This window comes from Lynx rufus, unplaced genomic scaffold (assembly GCF_022079265.1).
Source record: "Lynx rufus isolate CCGP_SWC_20201006 ecotype Redwood Valley unplaced genomic scaffold, mLynRuf1.p SCAF_23, whole genome shotgun sequence".
Taxonomy (NCBI): Eukaryota; Metazoa; Chordata; class Mammalia; order Carnivora; family Felidae; genus Lynx; species Lynx rufus.
Window position 1 is genome coordinate 3,165,854 of NW_025814838.1, and position 18,514 is coordinate 3,184,367.

General features: G+C 59.3%; 1 protein-coding gene across 1 annotated transcript in view; it reads left to right on the forward strand.

Moving 5' to 3' along the window:
- GTF3C1 (general transcription factor IIIC subunit 1) overlaps positions 1–10,523 on the forward strand; it is a 74,882-nt gene extending 64,359 nt beyond the window's left edge. Inside the window, exons 30-37 of the mRNA XM_047087124.1 lie at positions 2,287–2,459; positions 3,842–4,129; positions 4,300–4,559; positions 5,544–5,824; positions 6,991–7,480; positions 8,143–8,194; positions 8,989–9,181; positions 9,485–10,523. Of these exons, the coding sequence (XP_046943080.1) occupies positions 2,287–2,459; positions 3,842–4,129; positions 4,300–4,559; positions 5,544–5,824; positions 6,991–7,480; positions 8,143–8,194; positions 8,989–9,181; positions 9,485–9,697 (1,950 nt within the window). The 3' untranslated portion in view covers positions 9,698–10,523. The remainder of the gene's footprint in view (positions 1–2,286; positions 2,460–3,841; positions 4,130–4,299; positions 4,560–5,543; positions 5,825–6,990; positions 7,481–8,142; positions 8,195–8,988; positions 9,182–9,484) is intronic.
- Positions 10,524–18,514: the final 7,991 nt, after the last annotated feature.

The following is an 18,514-nucleotide window of genomic DNA, read 5'->3' on the forward strand; positions in this document are numbered from 1 at the left end:
CATGCCTCTCTCAATTCGTCACCGTGAGATGCAGCTGTGGTGGAGGGGTCCCCAGTCATCCTGTTCTTGCCCCCCTCGGTGCCACGCAGCACTTGAGCCACGTTTATTCACACGACGTGTGTACGTCTCGGAGTGGGAGGCTGGTGGTGGTGCCTCGCCCCTCCTGCATCCCAGCACTTTACAGATAAAGAGGGCAAAGCCTCGTGGGAGCCTCAACACACAGAGAACAAGAATGGAACGGGGGGGGGGGTGGCAGAAGTCCCAAGCAGACGGCCCCCAGTCTGGCCCTGGCTCTGTCTTGTCAGACCCAAGCTTGTTTAAAAAGAAAGAAAAAAAAAATGTTTTTAATTTACTGCCAGCATTGCCCATAAAGATCCCAATTTCCGACTTTATACCTGTGGCCATGGAGGGAACTTTTGGCTCTTCTGCCCAGCAGGGATTCGAGCTGGATGGGACCTCGGGGGTCAGTCCAACCGCTCATCACACAAGCAAGCCCGGCCCCAAAGTTAATGGCCAAAGCCAGGTCCCCGCGTTCCAGCCAGGGCCTCGTCCCCCGCGTCATCCTGCTGCTGTCCCTCCTCCGGTTCCGTTTGCAGGCGGCGTCTGGGTTCTGGTGGGTGGTGCCGAAGGCCTCATCACTCTCCTTGCCTCCCGGGGGCGTGGGAAGTTGCGTGAGGCAGTGCCTGGGCCACAGCAAGAGGCGGGTGCTTCGTCCGTGACTGCCCCGCTGGCACTGAACGCTGGAGGGCCATCAGGGATGAGGTCAGAGGCCTTATATGGGACCCCACAAGGCTCCCTGCAGCCGCAAACTTCCGGAGGTGCTCTGCAGGGAAGCAGCCACTCCCGGGCGGCTGTGGTCGACTGTCTGCCTCTCGCATATCTGGCAGGCTGGGCCACACTCGCTCACTCCCCAGGCTTGGTGTGAGTGCTCCTGCACCAGCAGTCATCTGGGGAGCATGCCCATCACACAAGGCTTTTCTTTTTTTCCTTTCTTTTTTTAAATACAATTATCGTCGAGTTGACTAACATACAGTGTGTACAGTGTGGTTTTGGGGGTAGGTTACAGGGCTTTTCACAGGAAGTGGAGGCCAACTCCTCCCTCCCCAGAGGAGAGGAATGATGGCAAATTGGCCCCTTCCCCGCCTCTTTCCCTCTGCCCCATGCAGTGCTTTCCCTTCAGGCCTGATGGTCTGTGCACCATGCCTGACGTCGACGCTCTGTCTAGAGACATCGAGGGTGGTCTGTGGGCCTCAGACTGACAAGACCCAGTGTGTGCCCAGATCCCCCTCCGGCCAGCACCCTGACTGACTCCTGCCTTGGCTCTGCTGATCTCCTAAGTCCCTCTGCCATGGCACAGTGGTGAGGTCACTGGACTTGAGGGCGAGGCCTCGTTCTCGCCTCTTCTTGGTCCCACCCCTGCCCAGCAATGTGGCCTCGGAAGCTCCCTCGAAGTCCACAAGCCTCTGTCTTCTCTGGCACTCGTGGTTCTGGGGGCGATGCGGCAGAGAACCTTCTGAGCCTAAAATGCTCAGACTGTGACCATACTTTTTCCTGGCCAGCACTTTTGAGGAGACAGGCCTAGCAGGAACCGTCCTGGGGTCTAGTGGATGCTGGACATTTGCCATTGGGCCAGTTGGCCAGATGGTGTGGACGGAGTAAAGCGGACGTGTTTGGGAACATACTGTGTGGGCGGAGCCAACCAGACGTACTAATGGGCTGAGTGAGGAGTAGGGAAAAGAGTGATATCAGAGATGATTCTGCGTTGACTCCCACTGTCTTTTTTTTTATTTAAAAAAAATTTTTTTAACGTTTATTTATTTTTGAGACAGAAAGAGACAAAGCATGAATGGGGGAGGGTCAGAGAGAGGGAGACACAGAATCTGAAACAGGCTCCAGGCTCTGAGCTGTCAGCACAGAGCCCAACGCGGGGCTCGAACTCACGGACCGTGAGATCATGACCTGAGCTGAAGTCGGCCGCTTAACCGACTGAGTCACCCAGGCGCCCCAACTCCCACTGTCTTTTTATCCAAGACTTAGCTGTGGGGTGCAGAGCAGTCCTTTCTCCCAGCTGCCTGTCCCTCTCTGTAGTCTCTGGGGTGAGACGTGATGGGAGGGAGAAGTTTGAGGGTCGGAACTGCTGGCTTCCTCTGGGCACTCTCGCACCACACCCCCAGGTGTCCTTGTCCCCCTGTGGGCCCCTCCTCTACAGACCAGCTGTAGCGTCTGCTCCCCCCACCCCCCAGCTGCGGGACCACCTTGCTTACCCGCTGCCTTGCTGTGTCGCAGACTTTCCGCCTGTACCGGGAATACAAGGACCATATTCTGGTGAAGGCCTTCATGGAGTGCCAGAAAAGGAGCTTGGTCAACCGGCGCCGCGTCAACCACATGCTCGGCCCGAAGAAAAACCGGGCTCTGCCCTTCGTGCCCATGTCCTACCAATTGTCCCAGACCTACTACAGGTGAGCCCCCGGGAGGGGGGGGGGGGGCTGGGGGAGGCGCAGGGCGTCACCTCCAGGGGGTGCCACCTCCTGGGGGGGCGTCACCTCCAGGGGGCATGGGGCCCTCCCGTGGCCGCAAGTGCCACTGGGGTGCAGCTTCTGGAACGAGTTTCCTTCTCTGCTCCTGTGCCACCTGCTGTGGGGATAAGGGCAGTGCTCGCAATGGTTTGTTCTGGGACATTTACCAAAATGAGTTTCTAACGTAACAATTCGACTAACGGCACAGCCTTGTGGTCAGGCCTAATCAGTCATTCTCACAGCTCAGAGCTGCTCCGGGCTTCATCTTGAAGCCATCCCACATTTTCCAGACTCCGTTTGCAGCACACCAGCCACCTGAGTGGTGGTTTGGGATGCTGTGAGGCACCTTCCGGAGCGCCTCCTGACGGGAGCACTCCTCACAGCGTGGTCCGCAGCCGGCGTGGCTGGTCTTGGTCACCCGCTCCACATTTTGTGCCACTGGCCTCCTTAACCACACACATGGAGAGGAAATCTGTGGAATAGTCCCAGGAGTCTCCTCTCCTTGGCAGCCCTCGGCCTTGGCTGGCCTCCTCTTCTCCAGGCTGTTCTCCTTGTCCGTCCTCAGATCTGCACGGAGGTCGTCAGAAACAGAAGAGCAGCAAAATGGGGGGGTTTGGGTTTTCTTAGGCATCCCTTTGCCCGTAACTCCAGACGCTCACGCCTTTCTTGAAGGCCCCTCCCGAGTGACCTGCGTCCTTTGCCTTCCTGGGATGCTGCCTGCTGCAGTAAAAAGAGCCGAGGCTTGGGAGGCAAGAGACATGGGTCCAGGTCCAGCAAGGCCACTTCTCGACCGTTTTTCCCCTGCAGCATTCTAGTCTGTGAGCCAAGGGGTGGTGTTCACATCAGGAAGACCTCTGGGTCCCTCCCTGGGACCTGGGCCCGCATTACAGCGATATGGGAAGGCACACTTGTGGACAGAGACCAGGCCTTGACTGTGCAGCCGCCTCATGGAGACAGTGAGACGGACACACTCGTGTCCTCTCATCTCCCCGTGGTTCAGGGCTTGCCTCGCGTAAAGGTTACCGTTAACAAAACGTGCATCCGCCTTCCCCAATTCGGCGCCTGTTCATAGCGAAAGGCCGCGAGGCGTGGAGTAGAGGGTTAGATGAAAGGCCACGGCCCCTCCGTGCGGGTGTCCGGTGAGCAGGGAAGGCACATGCAGAGGGGATTGGAACGCGGCGCCCTCACAGGCGGAAAAGAGGGCTTTGCGGGGGTGCTGGCGTGGCCAGTTTTGGCGAGGGTCTGAAGGGCCCATAGCCCATCCACGCGAAGCCCTCCAACATCCCGTCCTCAGTTTGGACCTTACCTCCGTTTCGTCCGCACAGGATTTTTACTTGGCGATTTCCAAGCACCGTCTGCACAGAATCGTTCCAGTTCTTCAAGAAAATCCTGGCCGCCGGCAAGTTGGACCAGCCTGATAATTTTTCCTTCAAAGACCAGGATAATAATGAGCCTGCACACGACATGGTGGCATTTTCTCTGGACGGCCCCGGAGGACACTGTGTGGCCGCCCTGACCCTCTTCTCTCTGGGCCTCATTTCCGTGGACGTCCGGATCCCGGAGCAGATCGTGGTGGTGGACAGCTCCATGGTGGAGAACGAGGTCATTAAGAGGTAAGGGCTGGGGTGTAGGCAGGTGGGGCACGCACGCTGCTCTGAGCGCAGCCGGGGCTCCGGCACCGGGGGCTTCCTCTCACAGCCACGGCGTCACAGCGGCCACGCCCTGGGGGAGTGGCCACGCCCCGGCTCTTGCGCGGTCCCCTAGGTCCGTTTTCCTCTCCCAGCCTGGGGAAGGACGGGGGCTTGGACGAGGATGACGACGAAGAGGAAGACCTGGACGAGGGCTCTGGGGGCAAGCACCGGGCCATCGAGGTGAAAGCCCGCCAGGCCTCCCACACCAACTACCTGCTGATGCGGGGCTACTGCGCGCCCGGCATCGTCAGCACCCGCAACCTGAACCCCAACGACAGCATCGTGGTGAACTCCTGTCTGGTGAAGTTCCGGCTCCGCCGCACCCCGGCGCCCACCCGGCTCTGGCCCATCGGTGAGTGGCACCGGCCGCCCCACGCTCCAACCCCCCTCGCCCACCCCCAGGGCTTGCGGGGGAGCCTCCGCTGGCCAGCCCTTCCCCTCCTGGGCCACCCCCCCAAGGGCCAGGGGCCGCGTTAGAGCGGACCCCATCTTCTGTTCCTTTCCCTCAGTCCCACGTGCAGGCCTACACCCTCAGGTGGCCCCCTGGGCCCCGTGTCCTGGCCCACTCGCCACGCAGCCTTGTCATACTGCCGGTTCCCTCCATCGCTTGAAATCACATACTTTCACAAACTGCTTACGTGTCACTTCTGACCTCTTGCTAGGACAGTCGGGTGTTCGGCTGATATTCATTGTCTGTCACCTCCCTCATTTACACTTTTTATACTCTTTCTGTCTCTTCTGTTAATTACGTCTGAAGCTCTAAGTAGCCTGCTTCAACCTTCCGTTCCCACATACCCTGAACGTGAGGCAGTCTCTTCCTCTCCCCCCACAGAAAGTGAACACATTCGGGCCCCTTCCCACCCCTTTCCTGCCTCCGCCTTTCCTTCGCCTTCCCCCGTCGGGCTGCACGGTGTTTACTTTCAGTGTCAGAACCCCAGTTAGTGTTCTGTGCTCTGTCTGGAGTTTGGCTTGGGCGAAAACGTGGTCTGTGTGACCGTGGTCGTGGCAGAGACAGCTTTTACGGGAAGAACGCACACCGGCCCCGCTTGCGAGAGCACACGTGGGAGTTGGGGGCGGGGGCCCGCGATGTCTCTTGGGGTCTGAGGAGCAGGGAACACGGGAGCACCGACAAGGCAGGGCCCCCTCCGGGGCTCCGAGGCTGCACTTCTCACACCCTGGCCCCAAGGGACATCAAGGGACACGTGTCGGGAGCCCGACTGCCAGGGGCCGTGCCCTGTGCAGCCAGAGGGTGACCCCTTGCTGTCCGGGGGGCAGTGAGCTGGCGTTGGAGCCCGTGCTCCGGTGTGGGCTGATTCGGGTCTCCCTGTCTTCACAGTCACATCTCTGGAAGAGCTCCCCGTGGGAATATCCTGCCTCCCCGACACGTTCACCAGGCTGATCAACAGCCAGGAGGGCCCCTGCAGCTTGGATGAGTTTGTCCACCAGGTGGAGCTGTCCGGGTATGAACCTGGAGACGTGTGCGCGGCCCTGGAGGTCCAGGGGGCCATTGCAGCCACGGGGTGCTTCGGGGTAGACCGAGTGGAGCTGAGCAGGTGGTTCTCCGCCTTCGAGGGGACAGATGGCGAGCGCACCAGGACCTTCGCAGACTACGTCCAGGTGAGCCGTGCTCTCGGGTCACCTGGGGCAGCTGCAGCTCGGGGGCCGGATGCACACAGTGGGTGGGCGTGGCTTGGGATGCGTGGTGGAATTACTTGCCAAGATTAAAAATAGGAGATTTTGCCTAAAACCCAGCTTTGGGATGTTAGAAGGTCTGGCAGCCTGGGCCCCGTTGCTTCAGCCACACAGCACGGTTGGACAGAGCCAAGTAGGGCCATGTCCACGGCCGTGACTCCTGGGGATCCTGCCCCTGGCCCCGCGTACTCACCCCTCTACCTGCCTGGGCCCAGTTTCATCAGGCACCCTTGAACCCAGAGAATGTCAAAACAGATGGACCTCTTAAATCAAGTGCCGTGGGGCCTGGCTCGCCCTCCTGTGTGTCGTCCGTAGTTGGAAGCAGTGGGATGCACGTCAGCTATCGGTGATGTCACAGAGATGCCTGCCTTGCAGCGTTCATGGTGGGGGAGGAGAGTAGAGACCAGTGTTCCTGGTTATCAAACCAGTTTTTAGGAGCACAGGACAGGAGAGAGGGGTCGTGACGACCATTCACGTGGTGTTTCACTGTTCACATAACTCCTGCCTCTGGAGCTCTAGGAGGTAAACCGACACGGGTCAGGCGGCTCCCTGTGTTCCCTGCTGCCCAGCCCCGGGCCCCAGGTGGCGAGTGCCCACATGACCCTCCCCACCAGTCCTGCCTGACCTGGTTTCGGGACATGAACTGGGGCAAGTTTCTTGAACCCTGACCTATGGGTTTTCGAATCTGGAAATGAAAAGAAGGACCACCCAGCGTTGGTGCAGTGCCTAGATCAGAACAAGGACCTCGGAAGCAGGGCTTGGCATAAGTACGAGAGGAGTTCCCATCATTCATGTGGGAACGGTCATGGCCTTTACAGAGCTCGGGGTGTTGAGTCCCCTGGGAGGATGCTTTGATGGCCGCGTCAAGGGCACAGCTTCGGTTCCCCGAAGTTTACACCAAGCCTAGACAGGGCCACACGGCCAGCTGGCACCCACCTGGGGCTGGAAGGCAGACCTGGGCCCCGAGTTGTCCGTCCTGGAGGGACTGGGCTTGCCATTTGCTCAGGGCATTCAGACACATCGGGCAAGGGAAGCGGGCGTGAGGATCGTGGGGTCCCCCACAGACCCAGTGTGTCCCCCGCTTCTCCTAGGACCTCTTGGAGTACCGCCAGGTGGTGGAGGTCGGCGGCAACACTGTTCGCCTGGTGGCCATGGCCTCTGCCCAGCCCTGGCTCCTGCACTCGGTGCGGCTAAAAGGCAAAAAGGAGGATGTGGACGCTCAAAGAGAAGACCCCCGGAGCCCCCGGAGCACCAAGAGGCGTGCCAGCTGGACGAGCAGCGATGTGGCCCATCAGGGTGGGGAAACCGACCTGGAGAGTCCCCAGAAGCCCCCCGCTAAGAGGCCCGCGCTCCAGGATGTGCGCTTGGCCCTGAGCCCCAGGCCCAGAGCAGAAGAGGAGCTGGAAGCCCCGGCGCCTGCTCCTCTAGCAGCTCCTGGAGACGCGGGCGTGAAGGAACCTGCCCTGGGGGTGCTGGAGGCTGGGCGAGAGTTCCAAGAGAATCTGAGGGCAGCCAGCCCTCTAGGCCAGGAGCCGCTGAGCTGTCAGGCCCAGCTTCCAGAGGGATCTGAAGACCCCAGAGGTACCGAGCCTTGTTGCCGGCCCACCCTCCCCCACCTGCCCATTCTCTGCCCTCGGGTCGAGCAGTCCCCACGTGCCGCTGGGAACCTGCCCCCGGCCCCAGAAGGCCGTTGCCTCCAGCCTTTCCTGTCTCTGCGTAGAAAGGTCTCGCCTGCGTCCGCTTACTGCTTCCACTAGAGGGCTTCAGACTCCTGAGTGGGGGTGGGGGTTCTAAGCGTGGTCACGGGGTGCTTCTGGAGGGCTGTGTGTGCCAGGGTGTCCCGTGCGAGGGAGCGGTGCCTGAAATAGGAGGTGTCTCGCTTTCCGTTGGGACCGGCTGACGCACGGGGACTGAAACCTCCCCCGTGGCGAAAGCGCTCCTGTCTGGGCTCAACGCGGGCCTCTTCACGGGGCTTCAGAAGGTCTTTGCCTGGGGTTTATGCACAGAGCTCTGCGGTCAGGGCTTCTGGGCAGGAGGGGCTCGCTTGGCTCCCCTTGTGGGGGCTCCTCTGGGCCCTGGGAACACCCCTCACACTCGCACTCCGTGGCCCAACCCGGCTTCATTCTGGGTGTGCCGGCTTTGTTCCCTCAGCCCCAGAGCCCGCACGTGCGTGTCGCATGGAGGGAGGAGGAAGAGGCGGACTCCGCCCCTTAGTCTCCCTTGTCCTTTCCCTCTCCTGTCAGGTTCGGCAGAGAGTTCTGTGGCCGGCAGCCTGTCCCAGGCAGCATGGGAAAAGTGAGTGTGTGCCCAGATTCGGGGGGCCTGGGCAGGGCGTGGGTGCGACGGTGGGGAGTATGCCCCAGGGTCCCCGTAGCGATCATCACGTGGAGGTGCTTCACAGTCGGGCACAGTGGTTCTCGGCGGGGGGACCTGCAGACTCATGGCACGTTGTCCCGCTTGCTGGGGGCACAAGGCAGGAGCTTCTCGCGTGCGGTGGGCGAGGGCCCGAGGTGTGGGCTTCTGTAGTGTGGGTCCATCTGGAACCGTGGCCTTTCTGGTGGGGGGGCACCCCCACAAGTGCGTACGCGGCCCTCAGCTTGGTGGGGCCGAGCGCCCCCGGCTCAGATGCAGCCCTTCCAGTGCCCAGGCAGGGCGGGCAGAGCCAAGTGTCCAGCCGATGCCGGGCCTGTCCTGTGCCTGGACCCCGCGTGGCAGACCGGTCCTGGGGATAGGGGGCGGGGGGGCTGCCAGATATGACACGGAAGTAGAGCTTCCGCATAAGGACCCCAGCTTGGCCCAGTGTGCAGGCAGCCATTGCCTCAGGGTCCGGGATGGAGCTGGTGAATCCAGAAATCGAAGCTCTTTTCCGTCCCCAGCCAGTGGGGGTCCGGCGGGGGGCTCATCGAGGCCTCGGTTGAGGCTGAGGGGGAACGGGTCCCCTCAGCCGGTGATCCTGGGCCCCGGGGGCCGGGACTCCTCCGTCCAGGTGGGAAGGGCCTCGGCGTCCCATCTGTGGAGCGGGGGGTCCGCGCGTCAGCGAGCCTGTCCCCTCGCCCGCCAAGCCCGACAGCGGACTGCCGTCCCCGCAGGGACTGCGAGGGCATCTCGTTCGTCGCCCGCCCGTGGCGCATCGTGGACGGCCACCTGAACGTGCCGGTGTGCAAGGGCATGATGGAGGCCGTCCTCTACCACATCATGACCAGGCCCGGCATTCCCGAGACCTGCCTGCTGCAGCACTACCAGGGCGTCCTGCAGCCCGTGGCCGTGCTCGAGCTGCTCCAGGTGCGGCCGGGCTGTCGGGGGGGGGGGGGGGGGTTTCTAGGATGGGCCTGAGGGTGCCGAGACTCCCCCCCACCCACCCCGCCCCAGAGAGTCCTACCCCCCAGGCCTGCCGAGAGACATGTACTCCCCACCGTCCCATGAGCCCCATGCCTGTGTCCTGTCCCAGCCCTGGGGCCCTGTGTCCTGCCCCGGCCCTGGGGCCCTGTGTCCTGCCCCGGCCCTGGGGCCCTGCAGCTCCCAGGATGGGGCAGAGGATGCGAGCCACAGGTAAGCCCGCCAACCTGGGTGTCCCGCTGTCTCCAGGGCCTGGAGTCGCTCGGCTGCATTAAGAAGTGCTTGCTGAGAAAGCCCGCGGCCGTCTCTCTCTTCTCCAAGCCCCGGGTCCAGGAGGCCCAGGCGCCCTCCAGCCTGAGCGACAGCCCCACGGTGTTCTACGAGCCCACGCTGGACTGCACCCTGCGACTGGGCCGCGTGTTCCCCCACGAGGTCAACTGGAACAAGTGGATCCACTTATGAGGCGCGTGTGGTCACCACGACCCCCCCTCGCACCACTGGCTCCTGAGGAGGGGGTGACCGGTGGGGGGGAGGGCCCCACTTCACCCCCGCGCGCGCCCCACCCTGCCCAGCGCACAGGGGCAGGTCAGCGCCAGGCCTCCCCTCTGGCCCGACACTCAGAAGAGGGCCGCGCGCCTGCCCGCTCCGGGGCTCCCTCCGGCTGGCCTGACACCCCGCTGGGTCCCAGCGGGAGCTGTCGGGGAGCAACTGCCAGGAGACTCCGGCCCCCACTCTCCCCCTCTTGTTCCCAGGGCATCTCGGCCCTTGCTGCCCGCACAGACACTGCCCTCGACGCCGCAGCCTGCCTCCTCTGGGGAGGCCGGGTCGTGGCGAGTTTGAGCGGCCCTCGTGGGCCTGGACTCCGAGGGCTTCCGAGTTGTGGCCGCCGTTGGGGAACAGAGCCGCCTGTCCGGGCCCCTGGATCTTCGGTGTGGGCCTCGGCCTCATTGTCCTTTGGCCAGTGAGAGATCGGGAGCCCACGCCGCTCATGCCTCCGACGCAGATGACAGCCACCGTGGCAGAAAGCCCGAGTGCCCCTGAGTGGCAGGGCCCCAGCGGGGACTTCCTCCGCTCCAGGCAGGACATCTGACCCAGCCACCCAGAGAGGACCCTGCGCTTCCCTTTTTATTAGCCTGGCGAGCCGCCCGGCAAGCCTGCAGCGGGATGGGCGCCCCTTCCTGCTGGCTGCAGCCCAGCAGCCAGGGAGGCCTTGGATTTGTTTGTTCTTTTCACCTCTTTTCTCTTTTAAAAAAAAAAAAAAAAAAAAATCTCTTGGCATGTATTTATTTTGGTGTTTTTTTTTTTTAATTAAAGTGAAGTCAAATGCATTTAGTTTGATGTGTTTCCTAGAGACTCTCTGATCCCCTGGGGGATCCCCTGCTTCCACTTGCAGAACAGCCAGAAATAAATGTTCCCAGTAGAACCAGAGGAAGAGGGGGTGGCCAGCCCTGGGCACCGCCTCGCCCGCCTGCCTCTGCCCTGAGAGCCTTCCTCCTCCTCGGCTGGGCCCGGGCCTGTCCTTGACAGAAGTGACTGGAGGTGTGCCAGGCCAGCGGGCCGCAGAGGTCACAGGCCTGTAGTGTGGGTTTAGGGAATGAAGTTCTCTTTTGCTCTCTTCCCTCCACTCCCCTTCCTTCTGTGTGTGTGTGCGCATGTGTTAATTGCCAACATTTTTTAAAAATTGGGCATTTCACATTTTTTAAAAATCCAGAGTTTTACTTTCTTTAAAAAAATGGAGAGATCCAGCAACAACTGTATCCACAGCCAGAAGTGTGGCACGTGCCCCCCTGGTCCCCAGGGTCCTGGCCCGGGCCTGGCCACATGCCCACCAGCTTCTCCAACTTAAAAAGCAGCCCATCTGGGCCATGTCTGACCTGCAGCACCTGACCTGGCCCAGCTCATGGCCCAGTGTCTCTATCCTGGGACCTGGACCCTGGACCCTGGTCACTCCGGGCCAGACTCCAGGGTGACAAAGGGCAGGATGGGGCACAGGGTGGGGAGTCAGGGTGAACCCCAGCACAGCCAAGAGCGGGCCATGTCTTACCATCATTTTTTTTTTCTTTTCTCATTTTTACTCAAATGTAAAAGAAATAGCATTTAGGGGGATTTTTTGAGATCAAATAGAATAAGAAGTGTTATCTGCTCTACAAACAGAAAATACAAATGCCAGGTGCTTCCCTTGGGAACACATCATGTGGTAGAAGGAAGGTGGGGTCATGGGAACCCAGTGTTGACATTCACATCTCAGAGCCTTAGTTTTCTCACTGGAAAAATGGGGTAGACTACCTCTCTCATGGGAGGACCAGATACACTGAAGAACTCCCAACCATGAGCACATGGTAGGGTTCAGCAAAGTTTATCTTCTCTTTTGTTTCTCTCCTGCCCCCTGCCCAGATGAATGATGGTTTGGGCCTGTGTTTGGGGGTTAGCACATAGGGATGGGGGGTGCAGCCCTCTGGTGGAGAGATGGGCTTTTGTGACCACTATTCCACATTCCACAGCCAGCCATTCTGTGCAAGGATGATCTGTTCCTCCCACTACCTACCTGTGCATCTGTCCATCTGTCCATCCACCCATCCATCCACTTGCCCACCCACCCACCCATCCACCCACCTACCCATCCACCCATCCACCCATCCACCCACCCATCCACTTGCCCATCCATCCGTCCACCCATCCATCCATCCACCCATCCACTTGCCCATCCTCCCATCCATCCATCCATCCTCCCATCCATCCATCCATCCACCCATCCATCCATCCATCCATCCACCCATCCACCCATCCACCCATCTACCCACCCACCCATCCACCCATCCATCCATCCACCTACCCATCCACCCATCCACCCACCCATCCACTTGCCCATCCATCCATCTGTCCACCCGTCCACCCATCCATCCATCCACCCATCCACTTGCCCATCCTCCCATCCATCCATCCATCCACCTACCCATCTACCCATCCACCCATCCACCCATCCATCCATCCACCCATCCACTTGCCCATCCTCCCATCCATCCATCCATCCATCCACCTACCCATCCATCCATCCATCCACCCATCCACCCATCCATTCATCCATCCACCCATCCACCCATCCACCCATCCATCCATCCACCTATCCACCCATCCACCCATCCACTTGCCCATCCTCCCATCCATCCATCCATCCACCTACCCATCCATCCATCCATCCATCCACCCATCTACCCACCCACCCATCCACCCATCCATCCATCCATCCACCTACCCATCCATCCATCCATCCACCCATCCACCCATCCATTCATCCATCCATCCATCCACCCATCCATCCATCCATCCACTCACTCACCCACCCAGTCATCCAGCCACATCCATCCATCCACTCAAGGTAGCTCTGCCCTTCCAAGTTCTACAAAGTGTTCTAGGAACCACAGCAGAGACCAGAAGGTCTGAGCACAGATGCCTTCAGGGGTCAAGCAGGTAACATAAATGACAGGAAGAGGAGCCCTGTGTTAAATATGAGCACTAGGGAGTGGTAGAGGCTGTGGAAAACTAAATTGTGTGTGAAGGGTGGGAAAGAGTTCACGTTTGGACTGAGCAGCAAAGGCGGGGGTGAGGAGGGACGCTGAGCCCAGAGGGCAGACATCCTGTTCACCCTGGCCTGCCCCTCACTGGGGGCTGGCACCACAGGGCCCGGACACCCGTGCCTCTGTCTTCTTGGTGTCCCCAACCTGCAACATGGTAATCCAGTCTCTTTAAAACACTTAAAACAGGGGCGCCTGGGTGGCGCAGTCGGTTAAGCGTCCGACTTCAGCCAGGTCACGATCTCACGGTCCGTGAGTTCGAGCCCCGCGTCAGGCTCTGGGCTGATGGCTCGGAGCCTGGAGCCTGTTTCCGATTCTGTGTCTCCCTCTCTCTCTGCCCCTCCCCCGTTCATGCTCTGTCTCTCTGTCCCAAAAATAAATAAAAAACGTTGAAAAAAAAATTTAAAAAAAAAAAAAAAAAACTTAAAACAGTACAGTAAGACTTAAGCCTCCGAGTTCCTTTCCCCTGAAGACCTTTCTCTTTGTGCTTCCCTTTTATGCGCCCCTGGAACACGGGCCTGTGATGCCATTTTTACATAAAATGTCCCAGGGATAAAGCTCACTCCGCTCCCCCCGTGGGGTCCCTGGCACACCCACACATCACATCTTCCGCTAACCAGCAGGAGTCCCCGGCACAGGCCCCCATGTCCTGAATGTCCCCCCTCCTTTCCCTGGGGGTGAGCACCGTCGTTCCTGGTTTCCCCCACCGAGCACCCTGGCAGCTGCCTCCCCGGACTCCGCCTCCCTTCTGTCTTGAGTCCTCAGATCTTGTCCAGCCCTCCTGGGTGCCTCCACCTGAGTCCTTCTTCCTCCCCTTCCTGCCTCGTTTCTCACCTGGGCTGAGAGTGATCTCTGCCTTCTGACCCTTGACGCACTTCTGCCAGAGATTTTCCAGTTGTGCTTGTATGCGTGGATCTGTGTGCAGACGTGTAGGTGTGTGGACGTGCATGTGCATGGGTGTGCGTGCACACGTGCGATCTCCCTGCTTGGTGAGATTTCACCACCCCCACCCTCCCCGTGCGTGTCCAGCCGCCCAACGCGTAGCAGTCAGCCCGTGTTGAATTAACGAAAGAACCCCATCAGCTCACTTTGTGTCATCACCACCATATTCCCACTGCGGAGGATTGCTGTGTCCATGGTACAGAGCCATATAAGCCACCTGACCCCAGCCTGAGGCCGCTGCCCTCCAGGGACACGTCAGCCTAGTTCCAGTGGTCACCAGCAGGTGGCAGCACTGTTCGCTGCTCGTTCAGCGGGCTCTCCAGAGGTCTGTCCAGCCTGGGCTGCGGTTGAGATCAAATCTCAGCCTCAAATCTCTTGCCACTAAAGATGGGGGAAAGACCCCATGGTGTGAGCAACAGGGGAGGGTCTCCTGCTCCATTTACAGACTTCCAAGCAGGCCCCTGTCTTCATCTCTGTATCCCATTCTGTGGCACTTCCAGGGTCGGGGCCAGGTGGCCCTCTCCTGGTCTCGGTCCCCTCCTTCCTCTCTGCCCACTGCCTTGTCAGCGGATATTCTGCCTTTGATTCACTCACTCATTCATTTACTCAGTATTTGCTGAGCACCTCCTCTATGCCAGGTGCTATTCTAGACTCTGAGACATAGAAGTGAATGAAACAGACAAGACCTGGGGCGCCTTGGGTGGCTCAGTCGGTTAAGCATCTGACTCTTCATTTTGGCTCAGGTCGTGATCCCAGGGTCATGGGATAGAGTCCTGCGTCGGGCTCCCTGCTGAGCATGGAGCCTGCTTGGGATTCTCTCTCTCCCTCTCTCTCTGCTCCTCCCCCATCCTCTGAAAATAAATAAATATTTTTAAAAACTTGTAAAAGAAAGCAAAGAGCAAAATTATCTTTAAAAACAACAACAAAAATCCCAAAAAACAAACAAAAAAGACAAAACCCCTGTGCTAGTGGGATAGACAGTAAATAAAATAAATCAAAGATATAGTTTAGAGCTTAATAAAAGGTTATGGAAAGAAAGAAAACTACGTCAGCGGGGGGTGCTTTGGCTTTGAGTGAGGGGCCCTGGGCAGGTCCTGCTGAGAAGGTGACATCTGAGCGGAGACGTGGTTCCTCTTGTTTCCCATTCCAGGGTTGATGTTTCTTGACTGCCGAAGATCCCTCTCCCGTTTCCTTCCTGCTGAGAACGCAGCTTGCTTCCTCCTGCCTTCTGGGTGTGATGGGCTCCCGGGACGGGAAATGCATGTGCTGACTCTCCCATCTTTCCTGTCCCCGGTTTTCCGAGAAACGTCCGGAGCAGCCGCGGTTGGATGTGCCCTACACGGTTCCGGTGGCCAGTCCCAGGTGGGAAGGGGGCAGAGGCTTCTCCTGCAACAGGGAGCCTCCAGGAAGAGGCTCTGCCCCTGCTCTGCTTTCTTGTGTGTTGGCCTCATCCCAGGTAGCGGCCCCTCCCAGCAAGCTGAGGGGCTGATGGCTGTCCCCCACCCCCTGCCCAACGACGACGGGGAAATTGAGGCTCAGAGACAGAGAGCGACAGCCCAAGGCTGTTCGTGAGATGGGACGGAACCTGGTCCTCTGGTCTCAGGATGGGAGGAGAGTCCTCACGAGGCTAGGACACTCCCCACTGCAAGTGACACAAAACCATCTCAAACGCACGGAGGCCAAAAAAGGGAAACTCACGGCCCCTCAGCCCAGTCGGGCCAGGCTGGGTTGTGCTGAGCTAACAAGCAGCCCCCTAATCTTGGTAGGTTACAACAGGGATTTATTTCTCACTCACGACTCGTGTCCCTCTCGGGGGACCTGGAGACTCCGCTCTCCGTGTCTCCTGATGGAGCAGCCCCCAGCTTACCCATCACGGTGGCAGAGAGGAACAGCGCTCTGGAGGACATCACGATGGTCAGGGAAATGCTCTGGTCCAGAAGTGAGACGTCACCACTTCTCCTTACGACTCACTGGCCAGTCCCGGTCACGTGGTACCACACAAGAGGAACCAGAGAGGGAAGAGCTGGAAATACTTGGTCAACAGCATAATGACTTCCGCACCTGCGGTTTCAGGCATGGCTGGATCCAGGAGCTCAAGAGGTATTACCAGGAATCTCTCTCCACTCCCGGCTCTGCTTTCTTGGGGGTTGGCCTCATCCCAGGTGAACTGTTCCTTCCTGGTGCCCCCCACCCTGCCCCGCGGCCCCAGGCTTTGTTTAGTCCGTCCTATCGTTCAGCGGTTCCAGCAGAAAGAGCACACAGAGCTGCTCGGGTCATGTGCATGTCCCTGAACCAGCAGCGTGGCTGGGAGGGGCACAGAATGCTCTGTCAGCCAGGCCCGGGTCATGCAGTGGCCACTCCCAGAGTTGGGGTCAGCAGCCCCACATGGACGCCGCACAGGCAGGAACAACAGGCAGCCTCGGGTGTTTGCTGAGAGTTTGTTACCTCTGGACCTCGGTCCCTTCCAGCAGAGCAGAGCTGTGCTTGGGACCAGGAGACTAGAGTCCAAAGTGGGGCTCGAACACAAGAACCCTGAGATCGTGACCTGAGCCGAAGTCGGATGCTTAACCCACTGAGCCACCCAGGCGCCCCGATCCTCCTGACTCTTAAAAGAGTCTTAGCGGGGTTGAGTGTCTGACTCTCGATCTCAGCTTGGGTCATGATCTCGTGGTTTGTGGGTTCGAGCCCAGTGTCGGGCTCCGTGCTAACGGGAAGGAGCCTGCTTGACATTCTGTCTCTCCTCCTCCCTGCCCCTCGCTTGTTCGTGCTCTCTCTCTCTCTCAAAATAAATAAATAAACTTAAAAGAGAGAGAGAGAGAGAGACTCATTGGCAATTCTGGCCCCACCTTCCCCAACTGCAGATGCTCAGGGCTCCAACATACCTCCAGGTCCTTCCTCAACCTCTTCCTTCTGCCTGAAGGGCTGGTGAATCGAACAGCTCCTATTCGTGTTTCAGAGTGCAACAAACACCACCTCCTCCCTGAAGCCCCCCAGCCCCTCCTGATGCCCCTCTGGGCTCCCATCAGTGGGGCGTGCTGCCGGGGCTGGCCCGGCCCAGCCGGGAGAGTCGATGGCACGCCCCCCTTTCCCGATCCCGTTTAGAGTTGTCGGGTGAGTAGCTGGGAATCGGCCGTCTACACCATGGAAATAAGCACATGCCACACACTATACAAATCGGGCTGTTTTGAGGGGCTCGGATGTGCCGGGCTGCAGATGGAACAGTGAACAAAATCGAGCAAGTCGCCCTCGTGGAGCTTAGAGTCGACTTGGCGTCTTTGTCTCCAGCCCCTGTTTCCAGAGTTCTTCCTTCGAGGCTTTCGCTGTCCCTGTCTCCACCCATCCGTGCACCCACCGGCCCCTCTGTTGTCCATCCACCCACCTCTGCTCATCTGTCCTCCCAGGAGGGCCAGCTCTTCCTCTGTTTTGCACCCGAGTTTAGGAGCGGAGTCCCCTTCAGAGACAGAGGCAGTGAGGAGCCGTGGCAGGGCCAGGCCCGAGCCCCCCACCAAGCCCCAGGCCTGGCCTCCGTGACCCTGGTGCCCCTCCCCTGCACCCCGGCCCAGAGCTCTGTCGGCTGGAGAGCTGGGCTGCCTCCCCAGGGAGCTGGTGGCTCAGGTGGCCCCTGGACCCCATTGCCCCCGAGAGGATGTGAAAACCACAGCACAACTTGGCCCAAGTGTCCCCGGGGGGATGGTGGGGGATGGTGGGGGGTGGTGGGGGATGGGGAGGGCTGCTCGCACGAGCAGGGCCTCCGGTTTCAGACTCCAGCTCCTGTGTGAGCCTCGCTCACTTTGATCCCGGGTCCGCAGCCCCACGGTTGAAGCCATCAATGTTCTAGAACTTTCGGCACCAAGGAGTCGCATGTGTGACTCTCTCGGGGACTTCCCCAGTCACCCCATCTTACAGATGAGTCACAGCGAGGCTTTCAGCAGGACCGACTGATATCTACCAACTTGTAGGTCAGATTCATCCAAGAGGAGAGACAAACCAGAGCTTTCTCCTTTAGAAAATGTCACCCTGCGGCCTGGCCTCTGGGGACAATGGCAGGAGGACGGGCTCAGACAGTTCCAGGCAGGAGTGGGGATGCCCCCAGGGCTCTGAGAGCAGGCCAGCTGAACCCCACTCTCTGCCTCCTTAACCCTGCTTGGTGGTCTTGAGAAAACCGTCTCTAGGGGCACCTAAGGGGCTACGTCTGTTAAGCACCCGACTTTGGCTCAGGTCATGATCTCGGTCTGTGGGTTCAAGCCCCGCATCAGGCTCTGTGCCGACAGCTCGGAGCCTGGAACCCACTTCGAGTTCTGTGTCTCCCTCTGCCCCTCCCCTGTTCAGTCTCTCTCTCTCTCTCTCTCTCTCAAATATAAATAAACATTTAAAAAAAATTTTTTTAAAGGAAAAAGCCATCTCTAAAGGTGAGCACCCTTATTGGAAAAACGATCTATGTTCTTGTGGGGTTTTTTGTTGATGTAAAAGTCGGAGGTGACTGATACCCAGCTCCCGTGCAAAGCTCATGTTCAGGAAGGTGCCTTCAAACGTGGCTAAGAAGTGTTTTCTTAGCTTCTTAATTCACATTTGAACAGGCTCTCTGACAAATCATCAACAAGAACTTGACTTCCCCCTGAGTCCCCGGAGGGGAACGGAGGGCTACACCATCACTGCCGATTCCTGCCCGCCCCTCCCCCAAGGGAGGTTTCCACCCCCAGCGCTCCCCCCACCCCGCCGCCGGGTACCCCAGAACCCGGCACGTACTTGTGCCCCATGAATATTT